Source organism: Myotis myotis, unplaced genomic scaffold (genome assembly GCF_014108235.1).
Source record: "Myotis myotis isolate mMyoMyo1 unplaced genomic scaffold, mMyoMyo1.p scaffold_m19_p_1, whole genome shotgun sequence".
Classification (NCBI taxonomy): domain Eukaryota; kingdom Metazoa; phylum Chordata; class Mammalia; order Chiroptera; family Vespertilionidae; genus Myotis; species Myotis myotis.
In genome coordinates, this window is record NW_023416313.1 from 173,546,217 (window position 1) to 173,572,362 (window position 26,146).

The following is a 26,146-nucleotide window of genomic DNA, read 5'->3' on the forward strand; positions in this document are numbered from 1 at the left end:
AAGTCTCCCACGAGTAGGAGCTGCGTGGAAGTACATTGCAAAGACACCCCCTCATGAAGGACCTCTTTTTAGAAGAATGGCTGGAGGGGAGGATGCAGGGAGAAGTGTGGTAAAAAGCAGTAGACCTGCAATTCGAAGGCTAGAGGTCTAGTCCCAGCACTTCACCAATTATCCTAATGTGCCTGGGCCTCGGTTTCCTCATTTGCAAATGGGGATGATAACAGCATCCACCTTATTGGGTCATGCCGAGAATTGGTGAGAAAATGCTTATAAGGCACTTAGAATGCAGGCACAGCGGCCGTGGTGATGATGGCCTCACTTCCTCGTCTGCAGAAGGAGCGAGTGTTTGTCCAGCAACATTTGAGCATCTTCCATATTGGTGCCACACTGGAGGTTGAGAATGGTCCAGCAGCTCACCACTGGGGAAGGGGACACACACACACACACACACACACACACACACACACACACACACACCTCTAACAGCTGCTGGGTTCATGAGGTTGGGTGTGCAGGGCAGGAGGGTCCTGGAGAGCTTGGTGGGGAGGCAGTGTTTGATCTGGGCTTTGGAGGGTGAGTAGAAAGAGATTGTCTTTGCAGAAAAACACATCAAGTTCTTCATGGTTTGCCTGAACTCCCTTCTGCTGCTTCTCTACCATGAGCCCCTTACACTGGGATATTTTCAGTTCCTCAAAAATAGGCCATACCTTCTCTTGCCTTCTACCTGTCTTTGCACAGGCCCATTCTTCTGGCCTGGAACTCCTTCCTCTGCGAGGGGGGCAGCGTAGTGGACAAGCAAGGCACCAGGGTCAAACTGTGGGGTCCATCCTAGCTTTGTCATTTACCAGCCAGTGGGGCCCTTGCTGTGCTACTCAATCTCTTGGTGAGTCAATGTCCTCAGCTGCAAAATGGGGATGCAGACTAATGATAGTGCCTGCCTCAAAGGCTGGCTATGAGGACTGATGGAGGCAACACCCGACCAGGGCTCGCCAGTGGGCCTGCAGTAATCGCCGAATATTAAACAGGAGCAGTTTGTGGTGAACACTCTATCCTACTTGTATTTCAGGTCTTAGCTTAGTCATCAGCTCCTCTTGGGGGTGTTCCCTACACCGACCAACACCTAAGGCCAGGTTGAGTGCTCCGTATGGCATCTCCTCTTCCACCAAATTACCAACACCTGCCGTCTCTGTGTCCCCACCGGATTGCAAACTCCATGAGGACAGGGAGCAGATGATTGCTGGCTGCTGGGAGGGACACATGGTAGGCACTCAATCAATACTGAATGAATGACTTGGGGTGAGGGTCCTGGCGACCCCCAAGGATATGGCAGAGGCTCCTGGGGCAGCCAGGGTGGGAGTGGGCCGTCAGAGCATCTGAGGATGAAGGGGCAGGTGGACCTTGACACCGCAGACGGCAACGAGAGCCCCGGCGTCCAGGGGGACGCGCACCGCCTTAGGGGTAGGATGCTTTGCAACTTTGGCCGGCCACCCCCTTCGGAGAAAATGCAGCCTGACGGGTAAGGCGAGGGCTCTCGGGCCGCCAACGGCTCCGCCCCCGGGCCCGGCCCCGCCCCTCCTCGCCGTTCCCGCCCCCGCCCGCCGCGCCCCAGCCGCAGTGGCTACTGGCCGGCGGCGCCCCACGCAGGCGGGACCGCGCTCATTCCGCCCGGAGCAGCGCCGCTCGGAGCCCGCGTCTCCTGCCGCTGCGGGATGCTGCGCTCGACGTCCACCGTCACTCTGCTCTCCGGCGGCGGCACCAGGACGCCCGGGACACCCAGCCGGAGGGTGAGTAGCTGGGGACGGAGCCGCCGTGGTCCTGCTTCCCCGGTCCGGCCGCCCGGCAGGAGGGGTCTGGGGAAGGGGGCGCGCGGGAGCCGGTCCCTGGCCCCGACGCCCCACCCTGGCTCAGCCTTCGGATTCTGCTCCAGATCCGGCCTTGACCCTTCATCTGGACGCCTCGGGGGCGGAAGTGTTTAGGGGACTTTCTGGAATTCCCAGAGATTTCCTCTCTTTCCTGACTCCCCAGCCAAGCCAAGTTTACTGGCACCATTTTAAAACGCAAGGGGGACCATTTCTGCAGTATCCCTACCTTGAGACGCAGAGGTAAAGAACGTCTTTGACACCCAAACCTCCCTCCTTCCAGCGACTGAAAAAGGGTGTCTGGTCCCCACCGGGGATAGAATAACAGTGCTTGCTGGTGGAGTGCGCCTAGCCAAGGTAGTCTCCACCGGACAAAGTCGGGGCCAGCCGCTGCGGCCCAGTTGCCTGTGACTTGTATTTATGCAAACCTCTTTCTTCTTTCTGATTTAAATATGAGCACAGTGGCAGCAGAAGCAGCCCTGGGATAGCCTTGGGCACCGTCTCCTGGGAGGTTGCCCTTTGGAAGCGCTCTTTCTCTGCGACCTTTTTTGCATCTTTTCTCCCCTCTCCAGGTGCTCTGGGAAAGACATGCTAGGGGCACATGCAGGTTGCATCTTTCTCTTCCAGGTCAGCACCGCAGAGCACACTGCCAGGGCCTTGGCTTGAGCTTCTCAGTTCATCTATTCGGCATGATATTCAGTACTTATGATCTGGCGCCTCTTTTCCACAGTTGAGACATCTCTGGTGTGTTTCCCCAGGGTTTAGCTAAATGGGTGATTAAGTCCAAGTCAGGGCCACTTTGCTATCTCGTTGTGGTCTAGTCTCGTAGGCATGCATAATTGCTTTGGATATACTTCAGCTGAGGGACTTTTCAGCCGTGGGCAAACTACAGCCCGCAGGCAAGAAATGAATAAAACTAAAAAAAAAAAAAAAAAAGACCGTGCCCTTTTATGTAATGATGTTTACTTTGAATTTATATTAGTTCACACAAACACTCCATCCATGCTTTTGTTCCGGCCCTCCGGTCCAGTTTAAGAACCCATTGTGGCCCTCGAGTCAAAAAGTTTGCCCACCCCTGGACTAGCAGTTGCCTTATGCTGTCTTTCTTTAGCTCTGGAAGGAAGGCGTTGTGTTATTTTTGGGTGTGGACCAAGTGATGAGTTCTGGGCTGTGTGTGCAGGTGTGTGAGTGTGTGTGTGTGTGTGCACACACCCATCTGCGCATGAATGTGCACATACACAGGACAGTTAGGATTGACAGAATTCTGGTTGTTCAGTCATTAGCTTCATAAAACATGATCCCCATTAGGTCCAAGTGGGATTCCAACCATAGTCCCGTCCCTATCCAAGATGGGTATTTGCCTTTTTCTGTGGAAATCCTTCACAGTTGGAACACAGTTATGATTGAGAAAGAACAGAGTCACTGAAAGGCTAGCCCTGAGCCAGGACAGTCATGTGGGAACCAGATTGCAGGAATTGCATTGTCTGAGTCCCCCTCCAGAGGCGGGAGCTAATTGGAGCAGCTGGAGTGCTAATGTGGGTGGATGCAAACGTGACAGGTACCAACTTTTCTGAAGATGTTTTCTCAAAATTTAGTTTCAAGAATTTCTTTAGTTCTGCGTATTTTGGTGTCTGGCCCAGTGGACGCACTATTGAGGAGGCTCTGCCTTTTGAATAAGACAACCTAAATACTTTGGAGAGAAGGGGTCAGGGCCCTGAATCAAACCATGCAGGGCTGTTCTGAGCACATGAGTACTTGTTTTGAGAAGATTTCTGAAGGTTCTAGGATTTCCTTTGTGAGTTCCACCTCTGTTCCTGATTTGCAAATGTCATGAGTACTGTCTGTGTGTGTACGTGTGTGGGGGGGTGTGTGATGAGAGGCTGTGACCTTTTGATCGATGCTTGATTGATTTATTAGACAACATTTATAGATCTCCTCTGTGTGATTCAGGGCCAGACACTGGGGTTCACTCTACCTGTGGAGGCAAACTGTCACAGACTACCATCATACAGTGTGAGGGTTGCCCTAGTGGGGTAGAGTGTTGGTAAGTCCAGTGGAAGCTGCAAGGACAGGCTCTTCTGGAAGCATCTGAGCAAGGCCTCCCTCTGCAGAAGATACTTGAGTTTCGTCTTGCAGGATGAGTAGGAGTTTGCAGGGCCATTGACATTTTTGGGATGCTGAAAGGAGGAACTATCGTTCTTCTGAATGGAACTCGACATATACTGTATAACAGTGGCATATTGGGCCTGCTTTAGAGCAAAACACATTATTTTTTTGAAAAACAGGAGCACACTCTCTTGAAAATAAAGTGGTAGACCAAATGAGTAATCATGAAACGTGTTCCTGAAGTCGAAAGTTTTTTGATAAACTCTGCACTGTTCTGTCTTTCCTTTCTGATGTCGGACAAGGGATGGTCTTGAACAATAACGTTGGCCATTAAAACAGCATTTCTGTTTTCTTACCAAATTAGGGGCTGCAGGGGAACCAGGATGTGTTGGTGTAGACATTCAAGCCAACCAGAAATGGTGGTGACAGCTGACACTGAGCAGGGAGTTCTCTGAGTCAGCTGCCAGGGGTGGTTTGGCCAGACCAGACTGTCACCAGTTATCCTTCATTGAGTGGCTGCCACCTGCAATTTATACTTCCTTCTTATCTGAAATCATCTTTCAAGGAAGAAAACAACAACTGTAGGTGGGAGAGTAATTTCTGTCAGCTGATAAACAAAGCTCTAAGAGGCATGTATGGATGCCAACAGCAGGGGTTGTGAAATTGTTAAAACAATCTGCCTCCAAACCAGTTGTGCTCTAAAAATAGTTTTATCTATGGCAACAGCAGGAAGATAAATTGGCTGGAGAATAACCATAGGCAGAAAAATGACCTTGGAGAATGGGGAAGATATCTTTAAAATGCCGACATTGCTTCATGATTTTGAAAGAAATTTTGTAAATGCAGTCAATCCCACCGAACGAGCCTTTGAAGTGAAAGGTCAGTTGTATGGCCAGGTTGTGTGCTTTTGGGGGAAGGCACATGTTGCTTTGTGCAGCCAGATCTTTTTGGTCAAGCCGTCCTGCTAGGGTGATGTGAGATCTGTCAAGGGTGTCTTCCCGCACCACTAGATATTATGAATACCTCCTACTGATAATAAAAGACTGTTGGCTGATGTTACTGTTATCATGGCCCCTCGGTGGCATATAAAAACAAAACAAAACAAAACCCTGGCCCTGCCTGGCTGGATAGCTCAGTTGGTTAGAGCATCGACCAGGTACGCCAAGGTTTCAGGTTTGATCCCTGACTAGGGAACATACAAGAATCAACCAATGAGTGCATAGCTAGGTGGAATGACAAATCAATGCCTCTCTCTCTTTCAAGTCAATTAAAAAAAAACAAACACTAAGAAAACAAACCCCAAACCCAACAAGGCCACAAGGCTAGGACTGTCTCCTAGCCTGCTCTTGCCCACGTTTCTGTTTATTTGGCAGAGGCTTCCTCTGTTAAATGCCAGAACGGGCCTGCCAGTCATCACTTCCTAGCTCATGCGCCACTCTCCTGGGTCCCATTTCTGCCTGATTGGCTCAATATAAAGAATTCTCTTTCGCTGGGCAATGAATGGGCCAGACAGGTATTTACCTCATTTCCCTTTCCTTTTCACAGAAACACTGTGTGCATAACTTCTGTATTGTCCCACAGGCTCTGAGGAAGGGACACGGGTGTTGTGGGACCTCAGGGTCTAGGGAGGGAAGTTGGCTGCAGCATCCACCAGGGAGGGCGTGGGCAGGGGCCTTCCGAGCCAGACCCAGACAGGCCAAGTTGCAAGGTTTGGGAACCCTGGCATCCTCGGGGCTTAGCCCAAAAGCCTCTGCCACTAAAAGTTGACAGTCCTATCTCAGAAAAAAAGAAAGAAAAAGAACTGTCCCAGCCTCTCTGGTTTGGTTCACCTGTCTTGCTGTGTCAGGTGTAGGATGAGTCCTCAGGACTATTTAGGAAACTTGAGACCTGGAAGCTTCTAGTCACTTGGGAAACCCTTTGAAGTCAGTCAGCTTCAGAAATTGTCTAATTGAGTTCAGGGGGCTGTGGATCCAGTGTTAACTAACCAGAGACCATGTTGAAATGTTTCGATCTAAAATGCTTTCCGCGTTGGTCTACAGACCTAAAGGTCCCCAGGTTCGATTGGTTGCAGGCTCTTCCCCAGCCCGGGCCCTGGTTGAGGCGTGTGCAGGAGGCAACCAATCGATGTATTTCTCTCATATCGATATTTCTCTCTGTCTTTCCTGCTCTCTCCCACTCTTTCTGAAAATCAATGGAAAAATACCCTAGGGCGAGGGTTAAAAAAAAAAAATGCTTTCAGTGATTCTGTGTGTCGTGGTCGTAGAGCTTCCTGTGGCGATCCCTCTCAGGCTAAAACAGTTCTAGTATTGCCCACCACACTGAAGAGTAACACGGTGGCATTTACTGCTTTTCCCTCTTTAATGAGTGATATTTCCTAAATGTCAGTCACACTGTTGACTCTTACCTGTTCCTTAAGGCCAGAGTGAAATGCAAAATTCAGTCACCCGAGTCCTGTTTCAAGAGCCCCCTCATTTTGTGGAAATGCAGACACTCCTGGGACTGTGTTCTGGAAGGTCCCTTTGCCAGAGAAACTACAGACCCCTTAGTTTAGCATCCAGGTCCCTCTGATCTGCCTTTTGTTCCCTGTCTCCCTTCCCCCCACTCCCATGTTTGTCCCAGATATTCCAAACTGCTCGCCATTCCCCAAGCTTTCCATGCTGTTCCTTGCCTTGCTGCCATTTTTGTGCCTCTCCTCTGATGAAGGGTCATCTCCCGGGAGTGTGCCCTGAACCCTCCTCTTCCGTGTGCCCCGAGAGGCTTGTGAACCCTGTCATTGTTTGCATCACCTACGATCAACTACTTCAGGGACCCTCCCTCCCCAGGCCTGCTGTACTGGGTGCCTAAAAAGAGGCAGTCACCAGGGTCCTAAAGGAGCCACACTTAGCATTGCATTGGCAAAGGGGAAAGCAGGAAGGGAAGCTGGGAGTAAAGCCAGCCCATCAGCCCTGGCTCACCTGGGCAGGAAGCAGGTGACACATGGATGGGAGTGCTGGTCCAGGTGAGGAGTCTGACAGTTCTGGGAAGGCCTCCAATTTTTCAGTTACCTCATCCTGTTGCATAATTGGAGTTTCATTCCTTTGGTTAAGTCAGTGGTTCTCAACCCTGGTTGTACATAGCATCACCAAGAAGCTTAGAATATCTGTGCCCAGGCGCCACCCCAGACCTTTTAAACAAGAACTTCAGAGAGCAGAGAATAACATCCGTATTGTTCAGGAAGCTCCCCAGGTGACTTCAGGGTGCAGCCAAGGATCGCAACTCCTTCTTCCAGCTTTGCTCTCCCCTTACAGCTTTTGTGGAAATGCTGCCACTCCGGGGACAGTGTTCTGGAAGGTCCCTTTGGCCTCGTGGAAGGGCCAGGCTGTCGGGAGGGGCACATGGGGGAGTCATACACTGCAGGTCACACTGCTATCTCTCTGAGCATTCACTTACCAACGTGCTCTCCCTGACCTTGGTGTTCGCACATTGTGTGCTGGTATAGAAGTGAGCCAGCATGACAGGGAAAGAGGTCACATCTCCTATTTATGAATTTCGTCTGGAGCCAGCCCTGACACGGGGAAAAAGTGTCCGACTATATAGGTCAGGGGTTAGCACGCTACTACCCATGGGCCAAAGCCAGTCCTTGGCCTATTTTGTATACTTTGAGCTAAGCATGATTTTTATAGTGGCCTGGGAAACCTAAATGTTTACTCTTGGGTACTTACAGAAAAAGTTTGCCCCACCCTGATGTAGATAATGAGGCCTTCAAGTTCAGGGCCGCAGCAGAGATAAGAGGCCTACTCCAGAACAGGCATGCCCTGTTCCACACTGCTTGGCCTGAGCTTTCTGGAGAGTTTATGCTTGTGCTGAGCAGAGAAGGGGTGGGATCCATCCTCCCGCCACAGCCACAGGATCCACACCTTCTCTTGTTAGGCGGAGCTGGGCAAGGGCCCCACAGTCACAGCGCAGACCAGGGCTGAGAGAAATGTAAATGCAGTTGGCTAATTTCCTTAGGGAAATCCATGGTCATAAATGGGTTAGCAACACCTGTCACCTCTCAGGGTCATCTTCTCCACCCCTTTTTATTTGAGATGGATAGTTTCCCTCAAGGGAGCCCAGGTGCCTGAAGCTGAGAGCATAATGGCATGTAGATCTGCAGCCCTCTGCTCCACAAAGGGGTCAGAAACAAGCCTCAGAGAGCAGGCTTAGCTTCCAGGAACCCTGAGTTGCAGACAAGAGCTTGCTTGTGTATTTCCTTGTGGCGAAAGCTTGAATGCTGTGGTGGTGGCTTGAATGCTGTCTGCCCTTCCCTTGCTCTCCTTCCCATGGGGGTTAGTTTGAAGAATGTGGGAGGCTCTCTAGGGAGTTTCAGGCATATTCTCCTTACTGCGTATTAGTTCCACCCCAAAAGAAATCCATACTGGTATTTACTGAGCAAGGGCCTATGTTGTGTTGATCCTATTTTAAGCACTGTAAGGACTACCAATGCAGTGAGGGTACACAGCTTCCCGGATCTCTCCATTTTCCCCTTCTGTCCATGTTGCAGTGTGTGGACACAACAGGAGGTACCCAATAATTGCTATCGATTCACTGAACTCGGGTTTGAGTTTTAGTTCCTCCAGCGATGGCGCCCAGTCTTCCGTTAGAGGCCTTGCTTCTGCAGCCGCCGTTTGTAGATTGTTAGAGGTTGACCTCTCTGCCTGTTTGCCCATTTTCTCTTCTACTCTAGCCTAGGCTGCTGGCCCACTTACCATTCTTAGAACAGGCCAGCTTCTGCGCCTTTGACCAGCCGGGAGCAAACACCTTGTGTGGTAGTTGTCTGTTATTTGGACTATGAGTTCTCCAAACCTCACTGACTTGAAAAGTTCTTTCTGTGCTTCTATACCCAGTACAAATGTCAGCTCTAGGAGCCTTTCCATATACGCTCCTGCCTCCAGGTAAGATGACTGTTCTCCTTCCTATATTCCCATAGTAACCAAGGACGCTTACAGAGGGCTTAATATGTGCCAGACACTGTTCTCAGCCCTTGGCATGTATTCGCTAATTTAATCCTCACCACAGTCCTAAGAGAGTGGTGCTGCAGTATTGTTGGCTCTGTTTTACAACCAAGGTAACTGACGCTGAAGATCAAGTAGCTTTCCAAAGGCTTCAGAATTAGTAGGTGTTGGGGCCAATATTAGAATCCAGGAAGTGAAGTTCACCAACCTGTCCTGTCCCTCAGGACCTTGTGTTGGTCACACTAAGTGTTCCTGGTTGCCTTGTTTGGGTGTGCTTTTGGATTCTGAGCTCCTGGGGGCATGGCTGTTTCTTTTTCATCTTGGGACCCTCAGAGCCCTTAAAAGTACTTTACAAATAGTGGGTGCTCAGTAACTGAGTGATCAAATACACGGAGTCCATCTCTCTGCTTTTATGCACTGGAGGGGACCCTCACCTATAGGGGTGGCTGGCCCAATAGCAGTGGCGTTCAGGGTAGGTAATTTTCAGCATTCCTCACTGTTCAGAACACAAGGCTGAGCCGGCCGCTGTGGGAACCCCTGAGAATAAAGCACCCTACCTGCCTCTCAGGTGCTGCCAGCCTGACTTGCTCTGACTATTGTGTATCTGAGTTTCAGGAAACCATCGAGATCAGCATCACCAAATGCTGAGAGATTTGCCTTGCTCTTACTCAGGGGGAGATTTCCCCACGAGTGGATTCCTGAAAACAAATGAATAAGGAGAGGTAAACCACACCAGGTCCACCTAATGGGTGCATTCAGGGGTTACTTCTCATAATGATTCTGTTGAGGAACTCGGCGTACCTTCCAGACCACTGAGATGTCCTGTTTGCTGCTCCCGAGGCAGTCCTGTGGGTTTAGGAAAGGTTGATATCTTTCCTCCTATCTTTCTGATGCATTGCCCTCAATCTTTATTAGTGCTATCATTAATGCTGTTATTATTTTAATGAAAAAACTTGCAATAGTTGCAAGCAATGCCGAAATCCCGCTTTCTAGAGACTACCACCACCATCACCAGTTGGTTGTGTTTCCTTAAAGACATTTTCCCATATAAATCTACACCAGTGATCAGAGTGTATTTAAAAAACAAAAATGTGCCCTGGCCAGGTGGCTCAGTTGGTTGGATTGTCGTCCTGTACACCAAAAGGTTGTGGGTTTGATTCCCCCGGTCAGGGCACATACCTAGCTTCCAGGTACAGTCCCTGGTTGGGGTGCATACAAGAAGCAACCGATTGAGGTTTCTCTCTCACATCGAGGTTTCTCTCTCTCTCCCCCACCTTCCTCTCTCTTTAAAAATCAATAAAAAAAATATCCTCAGGTGAGGATTAAACAAACAAACAAAAATGGGGTTATTCTTAACATTATTTCAATGCAGCTTTTTTTTTTCTTCCCCACCGGACAACATATTTGGTCGTCTTATTAGGAAGGCATCTGGTCCTGTTCCTGGACTTAAATTGCTCTGGCTCAGCCTTGATTAAAGAATGCTAGCAGGGCCTTAGGGTCCCATCAGAGCACCTCTAATGATAAGAGTAAACAATCCAGGCGCACTCTACAACTGCCAGATATCTTTGAGGTTCATTTTATTTTAATTCATTGTCTGTTACCAGGTAAAACTGATAGTTCAGGGAATTGCATTCTGTTTACCCCGTGGCTTTGTATGCCATAGGGCATGGCTCTGCGAGAGCTGCAGGAAGTGTGCTGAGGAATATCAAAGTTTGGGGTGGGCAGATGAAGAATGGTTCAAGCCAAGGAAGGGGACATCTCACCTTGGGGTGGTGGGACCCCTGGGGATCCTTCTGGGCCTTGTTGCCTCTTCAGTTTTGTAGTTTATTGCCCTTATGGATTACCCATCTGGGGCAATCGACTTACAGACAAACAAACAAAAAATCACAGTTCTAATGCCCACTAGATCCACTGATCAAATCATTATTTCCATGGAAAGCAGAGCTGTAGGACCAAGTAGGCTCATTTCATTTTGGAACTTGTAGGATGAAGAGACTATGTAGATAATAATAAAAATCCCTGATGTTGATAGAGGCTTACTCTGTGCCAGACTTCTTTCTTTTTTTTTTTTTTAATATATTTTTATTGATTTTTTACAGAGAGGAAGGGAGAGAGATAGAGAGTTAGAAACATCGATCAGCTGCCTCCTGCACATCTCCCACTGGGGATGTGCCTGCAACCCAGGTACATGCCCTTGACCGGAATTGAACCTGGGACCTTTCAGTCCGCAGGCCGACGCTCTATCCGCTGAGCCAAACCGGTTTCGGCCAGACTTCTTTTATTCACATTTTGCCCTTGAGATTCAGAGAGCTCAAATAACTGTCCCATAGTCAACACAGATTGTAGGTATTGGAACCTGGGTGTGCATGTGTGCACCTGTGCACGTGTGTCCGTGTGTGTGTGTCCGTGTGTGTGTGTGTGTGTGTGTGTGTGTGTGTGATGTGGTACCGGGGAAGAGTACCTTATTTTCCCTGCAGAATTAAACTGTGGATTAGATCCAGCCTATCAGTGAAGATTATTGAGCACCACAGACTTGGATTGCCTATCTCAGTGATAGGCCAGTGATGGCAAACCTATGACACGCGAACTCATTTTTTTGGTTGATTTTTCTTTGTTAAATGGCATTTAAATATATAAAATAAATATCAAAAATATAAATCTTTGTTTTACTATGGTTGCAAATATCAAAAAATTTCTATATGTGACACGGCACCAGAGTTAAGTTAGGGTTTTTCAAAATGCTGACACGCCGAGCTCAAAAGGTTCGCCATCACTGGCCTATCTGGTTGAGTTACACTTCGATGTCTGTGTAAATGGTAACTGGTTTCAACCAGTTCAAGTGGCCTGAAGTCAGAGGGTTGCCTTTCTCCGGAGGAACTAAGATTCCCATCAGTGTTGTTGCCGATCAGCTAAGAGAATTACCTGTGGTAGAGTTGGTTTCTCTTTGGCCAACATGACTGGCAGCAAGTTTTGAAGGTTTGGTACACAATTAGGCACATAAGAGGCATATAGCCTTGGGACCATTGGGGGACAAAGCTTGCCCTAAGGAGAGTAAGGATGGAGAGAGATCTCGAAATCAAATTATGTGGTTGAAAGAACTGGGATCGTTTAATCCAGAGGAAAAGAGGTTCAGAGGATAGGAGGCCTGTCTAGAGAAAGGGAATTGTACTGCAGTCCCCAAGGGCAGTGCTAGGTCTATTAGGTAAGAGTTCTGAGGGAACATGGTGTTGTAATGCACCCCGCGAATCACAGAGGGACGCCGCAAGAAGTCGAATTAAAGAGTCACATTTATTGCAATCCGGGACTATGAGGGGCCATTACGCTCTTCTCCCAAATCTCATAGTGATAAGATGGCCGAAACACCAGACAAAGATAGGCAAAGATCACAAAGGTATTGATTACATCCCAGGGTTTGGAATGAGGAACCTGATTTGCAAAAAAGCAGTTTACAGAAGCAAAGCAGCATGTTATCTAAATTATAGTTTTGGGTCTCTGGATCACTGAATTGATAGAAACACATTATCTAGAGCCCTCGGGTCTGGAATGAGGAACCTGGTTTGCAAAAAAGCAGTTTGCAGAAGCAGAAGCAGCATGTTATCTAAATCACAGTTTTGGGCTTCCAGAACTCTGAGTCAACAGGGACATGTTAATTGGAGCCCTCTGACCTTGGGATAATCGTGCTGTCCTTCCCAGGTAAAGGAAAATGTGTTTTCTAAGACCAGTATGACCACAACCCATGGGATATTCACATTACAATCTTAATCGAATGGGATAATTTATATAATTCAGAAAATCAAAATAACTTTTCTATTATTTTAGCAAACAAATAAGTACAGAAACCAAACAGCAGGGTTAGAGTTAAACTATAGTTTCTACCCGAGATGATTGCTACCATACTTCAATGGCAGCAAAATGGGATGCTTCGGAGGGAGGTGATGGTGTATGTAGAAGAACTAACACGTGTCCCAAATGCCCACGTGTAGAAAATGTTACCCCCAGACTGGGCACCCATCTGCCAGTTACACTGTTAGCTGTGGGGTTTCCTTCATAGTGTTGACCAAGCGTAAATGAATCATGATGCTCTGTTACAATTAAAAATGGCAAAGTTAAAACAGAGTGTTCCAAGGAAGAAAGAAATGTCAAGAGTTTTTATGGTAAAAGTTGCATTCTTGAGAAGAATCAGCCCTACATTCTTATTAGCCCCTGGATTGGTCCAAGATAACAATCTTCCAGATACCTGGTTGTCTGGATAATGGAGGTCAGGTGATCTGGACACCTGAACATTCTTTAAGTCCTTCAGGAGGGTAATCACAGGGCTATCTATAGGATCTGTATATCTCTATCTATCTCTATCTCTATCTCTATCTCTATCTCTATCTCTATCTCTATCTCTATCTCTATCTGTAGCTATATCTACATCTATCTCAAGGCATTGATGCACACCTTGAAAGTTCAAAAGTTTAAGTCCCCAGGCTAGTTAAAATAAAATTAATTCCTCATGCTTCAGCCCATTTGGTCAGAACCAGTTTTGCCAGCTTGACTATACGGATTCTGTTTTAAGTCAGTTTAGCTGTACTGACTTCATCTGGTTTTCTTCACTTCATTCCTCCACAGGCTGGCAGGTTGGACTTAAATGGCTTTTTCCTCTTCCATCCCACCCTGGGCTTCTCGGCTACATGGCATTTTTGCTCAGAGCCCACCCTGTGGACCAGTGCAGACCCAGGTTGGGGGTATTTTAGTTTGCTGGGGCTGCTATAGAAAGGACTACAAACCAGGTGACTTAACAGACATGTATTGTCCCACAGTTCTGGAGCTAGAAGTCTAAAACCAAGGTGTCGGTCGGGCTCTGTCCCAGGCTCCTCTCCTCAGCACATTTACATGGTGTCCTCCCAGCATGTGTGTCTGTCTCCACACTTCCCCTTTTCATAAGGACATCAGGCATTGTGGTTTGGGGCCCACCCTAAAGGCTTCATTTTAATGTAATACATCCGTAAGGACCCTGTTTTTAAATAAGGTCACTTCCTGAGGTGCTGGGGTTAGGACTCCAATATTTGAATTTTAGGGAGACACAAGCCCATCCATAACAGGGCCAAGCAGCACTCCTGTAAGCTGAGCCTGCGAGCTGTGGGCTGGGTACTCTGGGTGCTGCTGGAACCCTCTTTGGGCTCCCCCCCACCCCAATATATTTCTATTGATTTCAGAGAGGAAGGGAGGGAGAGAGAGAGAGAGAGAGAGAGAGAGAGAGAGAGAGAGAGAGAGAGAGAGAGAGATACATCAGTGATGAGAGAGAATCATTGATCAGCTGCCTCCTGCACGCCCTCTACAGGGGATCGAGCCCCCAACCCGGGCATGTGCCCTGACCAGGAATCGAAATGTGACCTCCTGGTTCATAGGTCGATGCTCAACCACTGAGCCATGCCGGCCAGGCTCCTTGGGCTTTTTTAATGGCTGGATCATTTCTCCCTGGGAAATGTCACAGCGGGACCAGCCTGTGACATAAGGGTAAAATAGACAACATGTGTCATTAGTATATTCTCATTGTTTTGCAAACACCACCACCATCTGTCTCCAGAATTTTTTTTTTTCTTCTCAAACGGAAACTTCATACCCATTACATAATAAGTGCTCATTCTTCTCTCTTCAGCTTCTGGCATAATGGATGTCAGGTGGTCTGGACACGTGAATGTTCTTTCTTAAGTCCTTTAGGCGGGTAATCAGAGGGTTATTATAGGATCTATATCTGTATCACCATTCTGCTTTCTGTCTCTATGAATTTGTATTATTGGCTTATTTCGCCCAGCATAATATCCTCAAGTTTACCCATGTTGTAGCATGTGTCAGAATTTTCTTCCTTTTTAAGGCTGCATAGCATTCCTTTCTCTGTACATACTACATTTTATTTATCCCTCATCCATCAATGGACATTTGTGTTGCTATTGTGAATGAGGAAGCTATGAACATGATTGTATAAACTTAAAAAAACTTTGTGATTAAACGTACATGTTTATTGTAAAATTCAATATATTGTCAAGTAGAAAGCAACCTCGTACCCCAGTCGTCACTGTGTGTATTTTGGCCTCTATCCCTCTAGCTGTATTCTGGACTATGCATGTGAAATAAGGTTATTCTGTATATACTATTTGCTGTTAAAAAAACTGTTGGAACACTAGGAAATCACTCAGCGGTTTCCCTGCTTTGAGCAGCAGTGTGGTGAGTGTCGGCGACGGGCAGGCGAAGGCTGGTCCTGCCTCAGTCCCCTGTGTGGTTGGAACGATCACCCTCATTGCAGAGTAGGGGTATGGGCTCTGGGAAGCACAAGGTCGCCCAGCTCTTTCTACCCCAAGCGCAGGTTCACAGTGGCCTCTCCTCTCTCTCTCCCAGGCAAATGTCTGCAGACTGCGGCTGACCGTGCCTCCCGAGAGTCCCGTTGCTGAGGAAAGTGAGAAGAAGTTTGAAAGAAAAGAGCAAGTAAGGCATTTCTGAGGCAAAGCTTTGACAAGTTCTCTTTACACTCTTTTATGTTGGGCCCTTCCCCTCCCGTCATCTCTCTAGGCTACTCAGAGCCCAGTGTCAGCAGCCCTGCTGAATGGAGGGCTCTCCGCCTTGCACCCCGTCTGTCCTCCAGGAGCCAGACCGCTCTGACCGCTGGCTCTGCCGGCCCCGCCCCTGCCCTTGCTTCCTGATGAACACTGGCTCTGTGTTGGCTTTAGTGACAGGTGCTGTGGCAGGAACGTGTTTTTCCTGAGAGAGCGCAGCCCGGTAGAGTCAAAGGGCCCATTGTGAGCTGCCGGTGGGGCCTGGCCTTTCTGTGCAGCTGGAGCTGGAGCCGATTCACGCTGTGGAGAGGCCGCCTGAGAGGAGAAGCCCAGCAGGCTCTGGGGTGTGGGGCAAGGGCAAGGGCACTTGGCTGCAGGTCGGAGGGAGCAGGCATTTCTGTGCCAGCTGCTGTGCTCAGTGCTGGGCCATGGAGATAAGTCTGACCTTGTCCTTCCCTCAGAGAAACTTGCAGTGTTTCAAGCGAGACAGACGTGTAAGTAAACAGCGATGATGTGATACTTCATGTTAGCATCCGGAAGTGTAAGAAGGGCTCTGGGAACACGGGAAGGGGGTAACAGACTGCTTGGGGTGGGGGTGACATGGAGCAGAGGCTTACAGGTACATGGCAGATCCTGCTCACCTCAAGGCCTGTGGTCCTGGGCAAGTTATTTTTCTCATTCACAAACAGTTATGGGGTACCTACTGTATTCCAGGCACTGTTCTAGACACTGTGAGTGTAGTAATGAACAAAGCTGTAAACAAAAAAAGTCCATCATTCACAGAACTTAATACAAGTTCTATTGGGAGGATAACAAAAATTTAAAAATGAAGCACGATTTATAGTTCAGAAGGTAGTAAGTGCCGATGGAGACAAATTAAGCAAGAGAAGGGGACAGGAATACCAGGGTGTGGGTAGTAGGTTTTCTTCTGCATGCATTTTATATAAGTGTAAAATAAAACAACTAACTATGATATAATATAAATTTTATACATGAAATCATAAGACAGTATCATCTCAGAATACAAGCCGTGCTTTGGAAATAACCAATTGTGTGGTTACCTATAAAAAAGGAAGCTTTTTCTTGTCTGGTAAATGTTGATAGCAACCCCAAATTTACTGTAGGTCTTTGTCTCTCCTTCCCCTCTCTTACACCCTTCTTCTCCCCACCTGCTGCCAAGGACAAAGAGCCATCTGTGCTCATGCAAATGATGAATGACCGGGAAAGGAGGTAGGGAGGAAAGAAAATGAGGTTATACTAGAGCAAGGTGAGAGAATGTGAAGTTGCTTATCTGCTGGAAAAGAGAGGATGAGTCCCGCTGGAAGGATCCTGTAAAATAGCTGGTTCCAGGCTAGAGCAGGGAGAGTACAAGGTGAGCCTGGGGCATCATCTGCTAGAAAGCAAGGGAGCACTCAAAGGCGAATGGGGGCATAGCAAAGGACCCAGAAGCTGGTGTGAAAGGGCTCTCACCGGCAAACGTGGAACATTTGAGCACCAAATGGAATGACAGTAATGGGTTATGACACATTGAGTGATAAAAAAACAATCTTCATGAGTGTATCGTAATAATCAGGGGGAGAGAGAGAGGGAGAAAGAGAGAGAGAGAGAGAGAGAGATTTCTCTGATGTTCTTTATAGAACACCAGTTGATACATTTAGAAAATCTGTTTTGTAACTCTTAGGCTGAGTCATCAATAGATGCAAAAACTAATAGGTGAGTGATTATTGTGGAACAGTAGTCACATGGCCTCACAGGTTGTTTGCTGATTAAAAAAGTACAGAGGGCCCTAGCCAGTTTGGCTCAGTGGATAGAGTGTCGGCCTGTGGGCTGAAGGGTCCTGGGTTTGATTCCCGTCAAGAGCACGTGCCCAAGTTGTGGGCTCGATATCCACTAGGAGGCAGGAGGCAGTTGATCAATGATTCTCTCTCATCATTGATGTTTCTATCTCTCTCTCCCTCTGCCTCTCTGAAATCAATCAATATATGATCCAGTTTAGTAACCAATAGTGGGGTGGCCTGATGCTATGTGACTTCTGAGGTGGTCCCAGTAAAAAGTACTCAATGTTACCTATGTAACATTCATGCCAACCTTGTTTAACTGAACCTAGTAATAAGGAAACAGAAAAAGCCAAACATGGGACTATCTGCAAAACAATTGGCTAGAATCTCTTAATAAATTCAATGTTATTTTTTTAAAAAGATGAGAATCTGTTGGAGATAAAAGAGACTTAACATCTATACTAATAAGAGGGTAATATGCAAATTGATCATGATGCCCTCACAGTCACGACCGGATATGCTAATTAGTCATGACCAGTATGCAAATTGACCATCCCAACACAATAAGAGAGGGATATGCTAATTAGCCCTGATATGCTAATTAGTCACGACCACTATGCAAATTGACCATCACTCCAACACACAAGATGGCCTGCAGGGGAGGGCAGTTGGGGGCAATCGGGTTGGCAGGAGAGCAGTTAGGCGTCGATCAGGCTGGCAGGGGAGCGGTTAGGGGGTGATTAGGCTGGCAGGCAGAAGTGGTTAGGGGCAATCAGGCAGGCAGGCAGGTGAGCGGTGGGGAGCCAGCAGTCCTGGATTGTGAGAGGGATGTCCAACGGCCCGTTTAGGCAGTCAGACATCCCTCGAGGGGTCCCAGATTGGAGAAGGTGCAGACTGGGCTGAGGGACAACCCCCCGCCCAAGTGCATGAATTTCGTGCACCGGGCCTCTAGTCAAATATAATAGGTGAACCTTGATTAGATCCTGGATGAAAAACTCTATAAAAGACACATTGGGATAATTAGCTCTGAACATTCTCCAAAGAAAAGGTTTGGGGCTAAAAGCTTGTAACCAAAAGAGAACAGGGGTAGCCTGGCTTTAGCCACTATATCGTGTTGGTGACCAGGACTGAGTGGGGCCCTATTGTTGCTGGGAGTGTGTGTCCCCCTTCTGTCCTCTCTGACCCCTTCCTGTCTGTCCCTTTTAGAGCTGATAGATTTCTAAGAGAAATGGGCCTGGGCTATTGCCAGGGGCACATGGATAGCTTAGCATATGGGGACTCAGAAGGACCACTTAAAAAAAAGTATATATATATATCTCCCCCCTACTGGGGATTGTGCCCTGACTGGGAATCCAACCATGACCTCCTCATTCATAGGTTAACGCTCAAGCACTGAGCCACACTGGCTGGGCTCAGAAGAAGCACTTTTTGCAAAGGGTCCCAAATGAGTGAGTGACAGGACAGGGCCTTGGTGGCTGTCCCCTTGTGCATGGTGGAGGAGGTGGGGGACTTGCTCTGTTGGAGTGACCTGTGCTGCAGGCCTGGGGGGGATGTTTGTGAAGGGTTCCTGGGGGCTGACACTGGGGCAGTGGGAAGCCCTAGAGGGCACGTCCTTACCGCTAAGGAAGAACCAGGCATTCCCAGAGAAACAGGCACTTTCCCCCCCTGTCAGGTGGGAGTCGGTAACCAAGTTGTGTACTGATTTGCCTATTTGTCTTGAACAGTGCTTTTCAAACGTTTTAAAGCAATTGGACCCTCTTTTTTTTTTTTTTTCCTTCTGATCAAAATGTTATCCCGAGCCTTTATATATAATCGAGGCAAAAATGATGATGGTGAAGGCCAGAGTCCTCCTAGTGTCCCTTGACCCTGCTCCCCGGGCCCCCTTCTGCCTGAGAACTCCAGGAGCACAGGGCAGAAACCGCAGGCATAGATCACGTGCCATGATGCCGCTCATACTGGGTGGACCAGGCGTGCAGCCGGAGTGCCCGTCTGTGATGCAGTGGTGACTCACTGCAGAAGAACTGGGGTAGAGAGGAGGAGGTGGGGCTGGCTCTGTCCCCAGGACTGAAGTCCTTGGGTGGTGGCAGCACTTGAAGGCCCTGTGGTAAATGTGAGGCTGTTCTGGGTGATTTCGTCACCAGTCCTGGTGGGGTTCCTGGTGTGAAGTCACTGGGAGCCAGAGGCAGGCACCGGCGAGGAGGCTCTGGGGGTGCCACCTCCTCTGATGGGCCTTCCGTGTGGCAGCCCCTCCCTGGGACATCGTAGCCCACCCACCTGCAAGATGCCAGGAGTTCTGGTGAGATGACTTTGGTTTATTGGGGGGTCTGTGGAGTGCAAAGGCTGAGGACTGCAGCTGGCTGAGATGTGGAGGCAGGAAGATGTAAATGGCCCAAGTGGCTTCTGATGAAGCGAAACTTCTCGGAGGATTTCCAGGGCCCTGCTAGGGCTGCAGCCGGCTGAGCGCGGGGCTGGGCCTTATCCTTTTCCACAGCCACAGGAGATGCTTAGTGTACTCTGAGGACCTGAGATGACATGGAGCGGCCAGCCACACGTAGATGCCACTGCCAGTGGGGCCGTTCTTCTGTCCACTGTGCCCACGTCACCAGAGAGAGGATTCCTCGCAGCGGATGGGTGTGGCACATGGTCCATGCTGCCTAGCTTCCCGTGGTGTGTCTGGAGGTTCTGGGGCAGGCACCACGGAGGCAGCGGCTTTTTCTGGAGTCTTGGGGCTGTGAGGTGGATGTGGAAGGCTGTCTGCTCCTTTTTCTCTTTCTCTTACAGATGATGTTAACTCCCCCGAGGCTGTTTCCTCAGGCCTCAGATGAGCTCTCAAATACTGTCTCTGCTCCTCGGCTTCTTCATCTTTCAAGCAGGTGCAATAACGTCTGGCTGTAAAGAGCAAATGAGCTCATATAGGCCAAGGGCCCACTTCAGTGTCTGGCCTATGAAACCGAGTGGCGTGGCAGTGACTGGATGCCAGATTGCTTCCCTTCGACGCCCAGAACAGTGATTCTTGTTCTTTGCTTTTCTCTCTTGGACGCTCCTGGAGTCGATCCCCTTCCTGGAACTGCTGGGCCTGCATCTCCCCCGCCCTCTTGGGCTGTGCTTGCTGCATAGCCTTGATGTCAGGATGTCCTTTTCCATAAATCTGAGTATCCCTCTGCCCAGACCACCAGGCCTGGCCCCTTCTCCCTGCACGACCATTCCTCGAGAACTCATCCTTACACAGCTCAGAGCCACCTCTGGGAGGAGGCCCACCACACCACCAGCTCTGCTCTCCTGAGCCTGTCCTGTGGGTGGCCTCACTGGCTCTCAGTGTTCTCGATGCGGTGGTATTTTTATGTACAGGATACAGATATTTTAGAGTTTTACCATTATTTTTAGCATTAAAATATGAAATCTGGATTTCATAGTTTTATATGAAAATATTTGCCCATAAAGTTCTGGGCTTCATTTAAATTTGAATGGAGTACAGGTACACCCCTTCAGAAACTGTGCTGACCCTGTCCACAGGCTGCCAGCGCATCTCACATTCCCGCTCCCCAGTTACAACGAGAACGGCTGTCCTGTCTTAGGTTTGTTCGGCATATGTATTTCCCTCAGAGCCATGTGGTGTCATCTGTTTCCAGGGGACTCTGCTGGAGTCATCCTGGAAATGAGCAGGGCATTACGGGGAATACAAAGACAGTGTGTGGGGGAGAGAAAGGGGGAGTCTGACCCCTCCCTGTACTTCCTCCAGAGCCAAACCCCTTCTCTCTCAGAGCCTGACCCTTCTTCTCTAGGAAAATTTAGTTCTTTTGGAACCTTCTTCCCCAAATAACCTATCTGAGAGATTCAGTCTTGGGCGTAGGCCCTCTCAGATAAAATGGCAAATGAAGACAAAGGACAGATGAAAAAGGTCACGATATCTCTTCTTTTAAATAAAATAACTATATTTTGTTGTAAAAAAACCACAGATGCCAAAATACCAGTATTTTGGTTTGATTCCAGTGTGGCACCCCTGTTTGGGTAGCAGGACTTGGAGCGTGCTGGCCAGCGCCTCTCAGTCCACCTGAAACCACATCAGTATTCTCTCCTTTTTTATTTCCTCGTTGGTCTGCCCTCACTGGACAGGTTCACTTACTACCTTCTAAACCTGTGGCATCTACTTCCTCCCCAGAACCCTTGCTCAGGCCCTCGCCCAGGCCTGGGGTCTCTTCCGTCATTTCTCAGTTTATCGACATCTTCCTTGTCCTTCAGGCCTGCTTCCCTGAGAACTCCCCTGACTGCCTGTGCTTCGGTGATTGTTCAAATTACAGGTTCACAGGCTGCCCCTCACCTGGCACCTAGCCACCTGCTGCTAAGAACTCCCACATGTCTATACATGCATTCCTGCGAAATTTGTGCACAACATATACTTATGCATATCTACACACATAGAGAAATGAGGTGGTGTCTTTGTTTCTCTCTAGAGCCTAGCACCTGCCTTACTCATAGTTTGTGTTTAATGAATGGCTGTTGTTTATGATGATTCGGCTTTGTATTCGTTTCCTAGGTTAGCTGCCATAACAAAGGACCACAGACTGGGTGGCTTAAATAACAAAGATTTATTGGCTCGTGGTTTTGGAGGCCGGGAATCTGGGATAAGGTGTCACTCAGCAGGGCCATGCTTTCTCTGAAGGCTCTAGGGATGAATCCTTCCTCGCCGCTTCCAGCTGCTGGTGGCTTTCGGCAGTCCTTGGCTTGTGGCAGCATCCCTCCAGTCTTCACATTGCATTTCCCTGTGTATGTCTGTCTCTATATCCCATTTTTCTCCTCTTTATAAGGACACCAATCATACAGGATTAGGCCCACTCTAATGATCTCATTTTAATTTGACACTAGCTCCAAATAAGGCCAAATTCTGAGGTATCTGGGATTAGGGCATTGATATACATTTATTTGTATATCACAATTCAACCCATAATGTGTTTTTTTTTGTAGACTATCATCACCTTAAATTGTACTAAGAACTCAGATGAATTAGCCATGGACTTTTTTTTGCTTATTAAAAAATCAGTAATAATTTAGGAGAAGAAATGGTTATTTTGTAGGCACACAGTTCATGTTGAGAAATTGGTAAATGTGGAATATAACCTTTATAAAATTGTTGAATATTAAAATTAATATTGGTGGTAGATCATTTTGAAATTAAATTCCTATGATTTTCAAAGAACTTTGTGAATGCACATATCCATATTTCTTTCCAAATCTATATGCAGTGCATTCTTAGGTAATGCACATACTCTTACACATAGAGAAGTAAGAGACAGACACGACACCACCTATTACAGCCTTACCATGTTGAATCAGTGTCTCAACCGTATAGTTGAATTTTTGAGAATGTGATCTGAACTTTGCTGATTTTGAGTCTGTGATGGTGAAGCCTTTTGCAAATTTACAAAGTAGTTTGAAGCAGATTATATTTGCAGTAGCTCTTAATGTACCCTCATCGTAGGTGTCCTTTAGTGACCTGTGTTTTGAAAGAATCTGTTTCTCTCTAGACCTTTGAGGACTCTGAGTGAGGGAGAGCAGATATATGTATATGTAGGAAAAGTTGGGAGTTTTCATAGCCTAATAAAATTTGAAAAGGAGGCAACCGTTGCCCTTGGGTTTTATAGTCCCCTTTCCTTTAGAGCCCTGGGTGAATAAGCCTGAGTTCCTGTCTTGGTGTGACTATTTACACAACATCATGGGCTGCTGCCAGGTGAGGGAGTGTGCTGTCATGATTCAGGTGGGGGTGGGGCTGGGGCTGCCCTGCTGATAGTGTGCAGGATCTATGTGTCTCCCAGAGAGAGTGGCCCTGGGAGGATGGGAAGAGGCCCAGGTTCTAGTCCTGGCTCCCTCACCAACCAAGGTAGGGTCGGGCCAGTCAAGACATCTCTAGAGGCCTCCGTTTCCGCTTCCAGCAAATGGAAACATTCGCCTAGAACCAGTGAATATGTAAAGAAGTGCCACCAGTAAAAGTGCAAGTGCAGTGGCTGTGGCTTCCATAGATCAGACTGGGTGAGCTGCCCAGCAGCGCCCCCGTGGCCCCACAGCTCTATCAGATGCTGAGGAGGGATGGGTTTACAACTCCCCTGAACTCTACAACTCTTTCCATATTTCTAACTTCTGAGCTCTGTGATTCTCTCCCAAGTCAAGTCGAGAGGTGAGTCAATTTGATGACTGTGATGGTAGCAGCAAAAAAACCCAAGGAAAGGGAGGTGGACAGACAGACAGAAGCATCCAGAGAAACGTGTAGACTTGAGTAGGAACGCAGATCCGCAGAAATGTAAAGACACCACTACCAATAACAGAATCTATCAGTATCTACTAGTCTGGCCGCTGCATGCTGGTTGTTTACATATATGTTACTCTGTGAATTCCTTAGAGCAAGCTTCTGAAATTGGTGGTATTATCTCCTTTTTACTGTTCAGGACTCTGAAACTCAGTGAAGTAAATAACTTACACATAGAGGATTTGCAGTTACAACTGGCCTCTGTAGTGAGGCCCTTTTGCCATGGGAACGCCAACTTGTACACCTTCTCCTATCAGGAAAAGTCTGTTTAGGATATTTAATCAGTCAAGGTTACCTAAGGTGTCTACTGAACACTGGGATCCAGAAAAGAAGTTCCTGATCATTCTCTCCCATGTCCTTCTTTCCCCCTCCCTACCTCCCCGGGTTGTGAGGCCTAAGCACCTGTTGTCTGCTCAGAGCTGTAAAGTAATATCTTTAAGAAGTTACCTCCTATCAGGATACTATCATTAGAACTACACTCTCTTTGGAATTTCTGGGTGGCTAGAAGTTTTTCTTCTCATAGGTAAGCATTCAGAGTGGTCATTTCTTTATTTGTTTGTTTGTTTTGTTTTCCCCCAAGCATGATTTTATTTAGGAAGGGGTCTCTGTTCAGTCTGTGAGATCGTCAGAAATAAATATCTCAATAGCCAAAGGTTTCCATTTCTCTGAGGAGCCTGGGCGGCCCATCCCCTCCCTATTTCTCTGATAGGCTGTGGCTCAGCTGTCATGTTCATTTTCCTCCCAAGAAGGCAAAACAGTGTCAAGTGTAAGTAATGACCAGGGGCCAATAATTTGCCGAGATGGATGCACAGGTCAGACAGGTCAGGCCACATTCCTGAAAGTGCCCTGCTGCCTGAGGATGGAGAGCATGCCCAGTGCCCCAGCACTCAGCTGTCTCTGGGTCAGCTGCTGCCCTCTGGCTGGAAGACGAGGGCCCTCAACTTCTAGTTTACAAGTCATTCAATTCATGCTTTGGTCCATCTTTATTGTATCGGCAGCCTGGAGGTAGGACCAGCTGGCCTTCTGAGCCCTTGGGGCCAGGGGCTGGCTGTGGCCGGCTACCACTGTCAGTTTGGATTTATGTTAAATTGTGTTTCTGCTGTTCTTTATCCTCCACCCCCCCAAACCCTTTTTGTCCAAGGACTTTCTTCCTTTGCACAGATCAGTGTCTGAGATGACCAAACACTTCAAATATTCTGGCATAGACCTGATTCTAAATATTCTACTGTCTTCCTTTCTTCAAAACGTATTTAGAGCATCTATTTATGCTGAGTATCAGGGATAGAGCAGCAAAGACAGTCAATACTGTCTCTGCCTCAAGAGAGCTTATCTCATTGTAAGATCAAATATGGTCACCTGTCACTGGCCTCACTTAAGCCCATATAGTAGGAAATTAGGCTGAGTTACTTTTTTATGGTTTCTCCTTCTTTCTAAGGCACTGGTTGCTAAATATATCTTTAGGGAAAACAGCCATATCATGAGCCTGTAAGTAAATTTTAAGCTATGAGTATATCCCTGGGAACAGTCTATGTTTTAATGATTATGCCTGTTGTTAATTCTGCTGCATTTCACCTAGGGATTCTGGGATGGCCTTTGTATTGGTTGTTTCCTTTTCCCTTTTTGGCAATAACTTTCTTTCATTCCATGCATTTATGAGGGCTTTTGTTTTCAGAGATTTTGCCTAGTATTGTTTCATGCCCTGGAGACTGTTAGTAGGCCTAGTGTTTTGTGTTTTTTTTTTAAATACTAAGAATCATTATAAAGAAGTTTTAAAAAACTTAATTATGGAGAATTTCAAACACAAATAAGAAGAGACTAAAGTGTGTAATGAATCATTGACCCTTCACCCAGCCCCAGCAACCCTCAACCCTCAAGTCCTGTCCTGTCTACACCCCACCTACTTCCTCCCCCCTGTATTCTGATGTCATAAATATTTAGTTAAGTGTACTTCTCTGAAAGATAAAGGCTATCTCCTAATACCGGGATCGGGCCTAAATGGGCAGTTGGACATCCCTCTCACAATCCAGGACTGCTGGCTCCCAACTGCTCACCTGCCTGCCTGCCTGGTTTCCCCTAACTGCTTCTGCCTGCCAGCCTGATCACCCCCTAACCACTCTCCTGTCAGCCTGATTGACGCCTAACTGCTCCCCTGCTGGCCCAGTTGCCCCTAACTGCCCTCCCCTGCTGGCCTGCCCCCATCTGCCCTCCCCTGCAGGCCTGGTCCCCCTAACTGCCCTCCCCTGTAGGCTGGTCCCCCCAACTGCCCTCCTCTGCAGGCTTGGTCCCCCCCAACTGCCCTCCTCTGCAGGCCTGGTCGCCCCCAACTTCCCTCCCTTGCAGACCCAGTCCCTCCCAACAGCCCTCCCATGCTGGACATCTTGTGTCCACATGGGGGTGGCCATCTTGTGTGTTGGAGTGATGGTCAATTTGCATATCACCTCTTTATTATTTAGGACTAGAGGCCTGTTGCAGGAAGATTCTTGCAAGAATAGGGCTTCCTGAGGCCGGAGCGAAGCAGAGAAGGGAGCGAAAACTCACCGAGGCAGGCTTCGCTCCTGCCTCCGTCGCCCCACTTGCTTCTCCGCAGCTTCACTCC

General features: G+C 48.0%; 1 protein-coding gene across 7 annotated transcripts in view; it reads left to right on the forward strand.

Moving 5' to 3' along the window:
• Positions 1–1,618: 1,618 nt before the first annotated feature.
• The window catches only part of LOC118652695 (myocardial zonula adherens protein), a 90,233-nt gene continuing 65,705 nt past the window's right edge, over positions 1,619–26,146 (forward strand). For 4 of the 7 annotated variants that reach the window (XM_036302769.1, XM_036302779.1, XM_036302816.1 and 1 more), the window contains exons 1-2: positions 1,621–1,784; positions 15,320–15,406. In XM_036302769.1, the coding sequence (XP_036158662.1) occupies positions 1,710–1,784; positions 15,320–15,406 (162 nt within the window). In that variant the 5' untranslated portion in view covers positions 1,621–1,709. Of the gene's footprint in view, positions 1,785–1,823; positions 2,103–15,319; positions 15,407–26,146 lie in introns of those variants that run through there. The other 3 variants (XM_036302793.1, XM_036302786.1, XM_036302809.1) reach the window with 2 other exon arrangements.